We start from the raw sequence: 9,235 nt of genomic DNA, 5'->3' as shown, positions 1-9,235 counted from the left end.
TTGTAAATTTTGGTCAATGACATGAGACAAAGTATATGTGAACTGCTGTATGAAAAGTGAATTTACTCTGTAAATCTTCACCCAAATCCTAATAAAAAAAGAAAAAAAAAATTTGAACACAGAACCCAGCAACTCTACGCTTAGGCATATACCCCAATGACCTGAAAACAACAATACAAACAAATATACACACACCAGTGTTCATTGCAGCACTGCTCACAATTGCCAAAAGGTGGAAATAACTGAAATGTCTTGCAACTGACAAATAGATAAACAATATGTGGTGTATATATACAATGGGGTACTATACAGCCATAAAGAGGAAAGACTTCCTGATGGCATGCCACAACATGGATTAACCTTGAAAGAATCATGCTGAGTGAAATAAGCCAGACACAAAAGGACAAATACCATATAATATCACTTTTATGAAATAAGCAATTAAATAGAAACCACAAGTAATAAGTTGTTACCAGTGATGTGAGGGAGGAGGAAAGTGTTGTTGCTTTTTTTCTTAGAATGCATTAAATGTATATTAATGGTAATGGGATAACTTGGAAAAATACCAAGAATGGTTGCACAGCTTGAAAAATGTAATCAATGGCACTGAAGTGTACATGTAGAAACTGATGAAAGATGTGTTTTGTTGTATGTTTAATTACGATAATGATTTTTAAAAGGGGAGAGGCAGGGTCGTTGCTCTCAAGGAGCTGCAGTCTAATAGTTTGCTACCACAGTTTGTCCCAGGGGAGCATCTTACTTTCTTTTTCTGAGCAAGAATAGTTCCAAATCCCTATTCTCAGTCCCCCTGAAAACAGGTTCAGTTCAGGCAATGCTTCTCCATTCTCAGATGGCAGTGGTGAGTACCCTGTATAGGTGGTCTCTTGTTTAGCAGGGGCAGAGACTTTGCTTACTGGCAAGTGGTGTGACCTTGGGAGAATTCCAGAACCTCCTCCACCACCACCCTTGACACTATATTGCAGAGGCACTGAGAACTCTCCAGAACCTCTCAACCCAAGACCACTTTTCATTTACTGTTACCAGAAATGGCATTCTAGAAGTGAGCTTTTAAATGATTTATTTCTTATGCTACTTTTAATTTCATTTCAGATTTCTTCTTAGCAAGTTCAGATCAACAACCAAAGGAAAAATCATAGCAACAAAAATGGAAAGTGGGCGGAGCTACAGCTTGGACTTAGAAAGCCAAAATTTTCAGAGTTTAAAGTCAGTTCTCAGTTCACACAGGTAAGAGATACATAAATTGAGCAATGGTATACAGCCTGAGAATAAAGTTGTTGTATTTCCATCTAAACAGAAATACCTGCAAACTATTACCATTGGAGATCTCCAAATACACAATATACAATATACAATACGAAAGGCCAGGAAGATATATTTTAGTTGAAATGGGAAGTATTTACCCTCCTTCTGGAATTACAGTTATTGGAATCATCTATGTCACCTGCAGGGATAAGACATATTTATGTTTTTGTACTCAGGGCTCCAGTTCATGGAGATGTACAGGGACAGTAAATTCTCTTCATTGGTTTCTTAATCATTTTCTATTTAATCTTCTGAAAAGTCATATATATGCCTTGTAGCTTCAAAAGAAATTATTATTTCATCATTTGAATTGCCTCAGATAATTTTCCATAAGTTCTACTTCTTTCTAGTTGTACCTTCCCCAACTCTTTATAGTGTAGTCTAGTGAGACTCTCCTGAGCACAGAGATATCACCTTGTCAAGTAATGACAAGAAACAGAGAGGATAGCCAAGAGCACAGTCCTTTCATATCTGGCTTGATTTTCTTTAGCCTGTGGGGGCAGAAGCAAAGTCTTATTTTTATGATTAGTGTATCATCAAAGCCACAGAAGAACAAAAAGATCCACCTTCATGTTTCACTGGTTTGTCCTTTGTTTGGAGCTTCAGTGTTTCTGAAAAGTCAAGTTATTAAAACAGTCAGACTTTCCCCTTAGGTTCTGCAAGTGGAATTGCATTCTTCTCCATAACTTTTGAATGTAGATCAGCAAATTCCCATAGAAGGGACAGTCTTCTGCTTATTTGTTATTTGTTTTCATTATGACTATCCACAGCTTTTCCTTTTCTCCATAGCATCCCTGCAAGTTAGTAAATCTACACAGGAAATTATGTGTGTGTGTGTGTGTGTGTGTGTGTGTATAGGAGCTCTGGTGGCATAGTGCCTAAGGCATTTGACTGCTAACCAGAAGGCTGGTGGTAAGATTGGGCAATCTACTTCCATAGTGACACTGCCTCAGAAACCCAAGAAGTGGTCTCTGAGTCAGATCCGACTCAATATCAGTGAGTTTTTTTGATGTAATTGTATAAGGGAGGATAAAATAAACCATTCATTATCTACTATCAAAAGAGCACCACTGTATTCAGTATTCCCCACATTTTCAAGAATGCAGATGTTTTTCTTTTATTATAATAATAAAAAATTAAACCATGGTTGCCTTTGTCCTTGAAATAATTTCCTTTGACTTCCCTTGGGGTAGTCTTATGCCATGTCCCACAAAATCTATCTATATAAATATCATTTTTGTGTTTGATTGTTGACCTTGTATCTCTGATATATTGATGACAATTATTTTGAGATTAAAAACAACTAGTTCAGTGTTGCAATTTTGCTCAGCCTCTTAAGAACTCTATAGAGGAGCCATCTTGGCTTATGCTTTGAGCTAGTTGTTGAGAGGAATAATACATATTGAAAACAAAAAGGCTCCTGGCCTAACAAAAAAAAATTGTATTGTGCCATTTGAAATGATATTTTCCTAATATTTACTCAGCAAGAAAAAAGAACACGCCCCCCAGTATCATGGTGCTTGGTCCATTCTTTCAGAATCTATCTGCTTGGGTTTATGCCTTTTATCTTATCTGCTGCTAGGTATAAATAACCATAAAGCTATACAGCCCTGTGTGCACATTTCACCAAATACTGTTGCATTAACCCAGGGATTTCTTGTTCTTGTTGTAAACAGAAAGGGGGTCTCTAAGTAGACTTTATCTTTCAAATTATAAATACCCAAAATCATTTTCAGATAATCAGACTACAGTTGTCAGGGGTACTTGAGCTTAAGTGTGTCTAGAAGAATGTTTTTCCATCACATCAAGAGAGAGAGTACAGATGCCCAGGATATCAGTAGAGCAAAATGACCTTTTTCTAGAACATGCAGTTATCACAATGATGATTCATTAATAGAGTTCCACAGTGAGATGAGCTGTGTTATCTCAAAATCATTCCTAAGAAAGTTGCAGCAGGACGTGGTCCATTTTTCTTAACTCCCATGACCTAAAGAGATTGTAAGATCCAAGTCTCTTTGGTCTATTATCTGACTCAGCTTAGCAATTAATTCCTCTTTCCTCTCCACAGTACATAATATTTCTTCATGGTTTATTAGTCTTTATCAGAGCAGCTGGGCTTGGACATCCTTTTTCTTTTTAACTCATAGTATGTCTCACAGAGTGGAAATGTTATTTTATCAGAAGCCTGGTTGACTGTTTTGTTTTTTTCCAGTAGTTTCAAAGGAAAGGGCAAAGGGATGAATGTGTTAGAGTGGCTTCTCAGGAGAGTAAGTCAAATGGCTACTCACTGGCTGCTGGGGAGTTTATACATTAGGCTAAAGGGTTGTTTGTTTTTTCCAAAAGAATGCAAGTGCAAATTATAGTTACTAAGTTGGACATTACTCAAGACAGATTCCTAGCTCCTTTTAAGTTATGAGAAATTGTCATTCTGGTATGATTTGTGGGATCTCCATCTTAGATCATGCTCTCTCAGAAACAGAACCTCAGATAAGGACTCACAAGCGAGTGATTTATTAAGGAAGTGAGGGGGAAGTGGAGAAACCAGTAAAAGAGTGCGGAAAAATAAAAACAAAACCCACTACCATTAAGAAAATTCCAACTCATAGCAAGTCCCGTTGAGTTTCCAAGGCTATAAATCTTTATGGAAGTAGATTCCCTCATCTTCCTTCCACGGAACAGCTGGTGGGTTTGAACCACTGGCTTTCTGGTTAGCAGCCAAATGCCTTTTCCCCTGTACCACAAGAGTTCCTTAGTAAGAGAGTTTAAAAAAAAAAACAACTCCCTCCCTCCTTGGGTTTCCAAGGTTGTATCTCTACAGAAGTAGATTGCCCAACCTTCCTTCCGATAGTAAGAGAGTAGGAGAGGCAAAATAGAGAGGGGAAAGAAGCAAGGGTGCTGTATCAGGAAAGGTCTCAGACTCAGCCTGATCCTGCAGGGGGCTCTGGAGCATAAATTATATCTTGTTGCTCTCGCCCACAATTTGGAGGATCTGGACCACTGTACTCCTATAACAGTCAGTAATTGACTATGGATGCCCTTGGAATAGGGTTTCCAGATTTAGCAAATAAAAATACAGGATGCCCAGGTGTTTCTTATAAATAACTGTTTTTTGTTTTTGTTTTTTTTTTTTCCCCCACCAGTATAAGTATTTCCCAACTAATATTTGGGATATGCTTATACTAAAAATAAATATTTATTTTTTGTCTTAAATTCAAATTTAACTGAGAATTCTGTATTTTATCCGGTAACCATACTCTGGGGGTCAGAATTGGGATATAAACTCCTAGACATTTCTAGACCTCTATCCAGTGCTAAGAGGCACCTTGGTGATGCGATGGTTAAGTGCTTTCCTGCTAACTGAAAAGTTAGCCAAGAAATCCTATGGGACAGTTCTGTTCTGTCACCGTGGGTCGTTATGAGTTGAAATCAACTCCACAGCACCTAACAACAACGACCGCAGTACTAAAGGACAAACCTCAGAAGGTCAAATGTTCAAGTCATTAGCACAAAATCCCTCCGAAGCTTAGGGAGGGACATGCAGAACTGGTAAAAGTGATCCAAGAATATGTGATATCTAATTGGGTACCAAAATGTCCCCTAAAATTATATAAAAGAAAAATGAAACTTTGACCTGAAAATTCTCTTCATTTAGTCAAAATGGATGAAGGATGATGCTGTGCTTTTCAGTAGCATTTTTACATGCCATTGGAGAATATGGCCATGGGACTTTGTTTTCATAATCAACTAGTTTCTTCCCACTCTCATCCCCCCATCACACACACACACACACACACACACACGCTTTACCCAATTATTTTTAATTGCTCTCCAAGAGACCTGGCACTGATTGTCACCATCACCCTGAAGCTTCGCAAGCTGCTTTGCCTGGCTCTAAACCAAGAGCAGCCAAGCCAGCCCTTAGTGAATTCTCATTCTCATTCTCATTCTCATTCCAAGTACCATTGTCATCTCTCTCTGTGAAATGTGGCATTACTGGTACCTTTATCACTAAAATACTTTATTCTTTCCTCATATCTATTGTTTGGGCACACTGAGTTTATTACGACTGTTCTATCATTAAATGATTGCATCCCTTTTTCATCAGAAGTAAAATAATTTTCCCATCCTGACTATAATTTCAACTGATATTTTTTGCCATTAAGATGCCAATTAAGCAGTTTCTTCTTACTAGTATTTTAAACATAACAAATGAGAGTTTTTCTATCTCTGAGCCAAGACCACATCCACAAAGTCAATGCTGATTTCTTCTGTGTATTAGATAAAATGCTATATGGCTACTTGCTAATGTCCTTAGATAACTCCTTACCAGGTATAAAATTTGCTTGAATTTATAGCATATCATTAAATTTCTTCTTGTTTAACCCACTCTGGGTGAGCTCAGCTGCTTAGTAGCACCAAAGGGTGGGCAATGAAAGCTACTCACAAATGCTAACAGCCTAAAGCAATTCACAAATCCACAGCATGCCAAGAAGAGTGAATCTTACTTTCATGAAGCGATGGGCATGTGATAGAGCAAATAAGGAAACATGGATTCACCAGGATACTTAATTTACTTGGACTGTAACCACATAGATGGGAGATACACAAGGTCTGGAGTTGCCAAGATATTCTTGAACTGGAAACTTGTATTTGTAAATCAGAATCATCCCTTTGAAACCTCATCTTTTGCCAATCATGTACACCTATCTTGATTTGATTTTCCCCAAAATGAAATCTTGAAATTAAGATTCAAGGACAAGTACTTTATTTATAATGTCATTTTGGGAAACACGGGGGAGTAGAGAAGTGAGCCAAGGAATAGAAAGAAGCCAAAAGGGGTGTCTTATTAATCCAATTATAGCTGTGGACAACTGGAGCTCAATCTCACTGGGCAAGTCTAGAAAGTGGTGTAGAGTATGCCTCAGAGTTATTCGACCAAGAGATACAAAATCTATGGATGCACCAACTCTGTGTTCATCATCGGTTGTGGGCTGCTTCCAGGTACTAACTCTAGCACTTCCAGTTCACTCTGTGCATCTGAACCCATGCTCTGATCATCACAAAAAGGCCTCAACAGAGAGTTGTGAGTGTTCCCAGTAAGCAGGATTCTGCAGGCAGAGCTGAATGCTGAGGGGAAATAGGCAGGCCATTGACAGTCTACTACAATATCCCTCCCAAGCTTCACTCACTCCTGCTACAAAGGTGGAGTTTGTCAGGCCACCAGTTATTCAACATCCAACTTATGTTTATTTCATCTGCATGTGGCTTTTTTCATTAAAATGTCAATAATGTGAGGAGATATGGGGACTCTGTAGTTCAAGCAGATCCTTGACACTACACTTGTTTGAACTACAACAGAGTTCTTTATTTGACTCATTCTTTTCAAATTATCATAAGTTTCCGAAGCCTTGCTATTTTGTGTGTTTCTCCAGTTGTTTTGCCTGGATTCACTATCTTAACATGTTCTATTTCTTATATTAAATCTAACACATTTCTCTCCTCCAACATAATAAATTCCTCTTTTACTCACTGTTACCCAAATATATTCTGTAACGTGTTACATTTCAGGGAGCCCAGGTGGTGCAATGGTTAAGCACTCTGCTGGTAACCAAAAGGCCCATGGTTAGAACCCATCAGCAGCTCCATGGGAGAAAAGCCCCCGTGGTCTGCTCCCGTAAAAATTACTGCCTAGGAAACTCTATGGGGACAGTTCTACTCTTTCATGTAGGGTCATTATGAGTTGGAATTGATTCATTGGTACCTAACAACAAGATGTTGTTGTTGTTGTTATGTGCCATCGAGTCAGACCCGACTCACAGCAACCCCTCCTTGGGTTTCCAACAACAAGATAGTCTTCTGTAAATTACAAAGGAGTAAAGATATATGAATTGCTCACATATGTATTTAATTTATACAAAGAAATTCAGTGCACATTTATGCCAAAATTATTGATCTGATTACCCATTATCCATTGTTGTTGAATCGATTCCAACTCATGTCAACCCTGTATGCTACAGAGTAGAACTGCTCCGTAGGATTTTCTTGGCTGTAATCTTTACAGAAGCAGATTTCCAAGCCTTTCTTTTGTGCGTGAGTTTTAAAATAATCTTCTTCTTATTATTATTACTTTTATTGTGGTGAAAATAAACACAAGACATTTGCCTACATAACAACTTCCCCTCCAGACAAAAGCCTCCCCTTTCCCCCTCCCTCCTACCCCTAGTAACCACTAAATATCTTTGATTTCTCTATATATATATATTTTTTTCAACCTATCTAGAAATTTTCCCTTCCCATTCCTGGTAACCAACAAAGAAAATTTCTTTCCATAAAGAAAATTTCCTTGACTTTTCATAATAGCAGACTAATACAATATTTGTCCTTCCTTCTGTGCTTGACTTATTTCACTCAGCATAATGTCCTCCTAGTTCATCCACGTTATGTGGTGTTTTGCAAATTTTACATTATTCTTTAGGGTTGCATAGCATTCCATTGTGTGTATATACTACAGTTTGTTTATCCATTCCTTGGTTGTTTCCATCTCTTTGCTATTGTAAATAGTGCTGCAATGAACATGTATGCATGTATCTATTTGTGTCTTACCTCTCAGTTCTTTAGGATATATACCTAGTAAAATGATTGCTGGATCAAATGGTATTTCTATTTCCAACTTTTTAAGGAAACATTATAGTGATTTCCATAGTAGTTATATCGTTTTACTGTCTCACCAGCAGTGTATGAAAGTCCAGATCTCTCCACATCCTTGCCAGCATTTGTTATTTTCTGTCTTGTTGAACTTTGAGATGATTGGCATCTTTCTAATGACTAATGATCGTGAATATTTCTTATGTTTGTTGAATGCCCGAATATTTTCTTTGGTGACATGTCTGTTCATGTCTTCTGCCCATTTTGTTTTAATTGGATTGTTTGTCTTTTTGATGCAGAGGTGTTGGATTTTTCTATAAATCCTAGAGATAAGTCCTTTGTCCGATATGTCATTGTGAATATTTTTTTTTCCATTCTATAGGTTCTCTTTTTACTCTTTTGAAGAAATCTTTTGATGCACATAACAATTTAATTTTTAGAAGGTCCTAATCATCTAGTTTATCTTCTGCTGTTTGGGTTATACTTGATAGTCTATTTATGTATAAATTAGGGCCCCTAAGTTTGCTCTGACTTTTATTTTGATTAACTTTATAGTTTTAAGTTTCACATTTAGGTCTTTGATACATCTCAAGTTAGTTTTTGTGTATGGTGTGAGGTATGGGTCTTGTTTCAGTTTTCTCCAAATGGATATCCAGTTTTGCTGGCACATTTGTGAAAGAGACTATCTCTTCCCCCATTTAATGGATTTTAGTGCTAGGCCTTTCTTCCAAAGTGCCACTGGGTTGGTTCAAACTGCCAACCTTTAGGTTAGAAGTTGGGTACAAACTGTTTGTACTACCCAGATACCAAATGACATAGTACCATATGCCAATTGATAAATTTGGAAGTTCTTAGGCAATGATTCTTTTTCATCTCTTCATGAACTTCCATATTAATTTCAAAATAATAGAGTAAATACTACAATAGAGAGATTTACTGTGTGCTGTGTATTAACAAAGAAAGACATTTAGCCTTCCAGCAGATTCAGAGAATCTTCATGTAGATGACCTCTAAGCAGCTTTTAAGGAATAAGGAGGACCAGACAAGGTGAAGAAAAGTCAAGAGCATTCTAGACTGAGGGAGATCTTTCTATACAGAGGATACAGAAAATGTAAAGGAAAAGAGGCATAAAGCAATCCAACTCATCCTTCTTGGGTTTCTGAGGCGGTATCATTACAGAAGTAGTTTGCCCAACCTTCCTTCCGAGGAGTGGCTGGTGGGTTTGAACCGCCAGCCTTCTGGTTAGCAGTCAAATGCCTTAGGCACT

At 37.7% G+C, this 9,235-nt stretch overlaps 1 protein-coding gene across 1 annotated transcript in view; it reads left to right on the top strand.

Annotated features, from left to right (window-relative positions):
- The window catches only part of SYTL5 (synaptotagmin like 5), a 224,829-nt gene that overhangs the window by 144,165 nt on the left and 71,429 nt on the right, over positions 1-9,235 (top strand). Inside the window, exon 5 of the mRNA XM_007957658.1 lies at positions 1,111-1,245. Coding sequence (XP_007955849.1) covers positions 1,111-1,245 — 135 coding nt within the window. The remainder of the gene's footprint in view (positions 1-1,110; positions 1,246-9,235) is intronic.

The sequence above is a fragment of the Orycteropus afer genome, unplaced genomic scaffold, assembly GCF_000298275.1.
Source record: "Orycteropus afer afer isolate SDZICR_OR568_19922 unplaced genomic scaffold, OryAfe1.0 scaffold00770, whole genome shotgun sequence".
Lineage (NCBI taxonomy): Eukaryota > Metazoa > Chordata > Mammalia > Tubulidentata > Orycteropodidae > Orycteropus > Orycteropus afer.
This window is presented reverse-complemented; position numbering and strand designations above follow the sequence as displayed.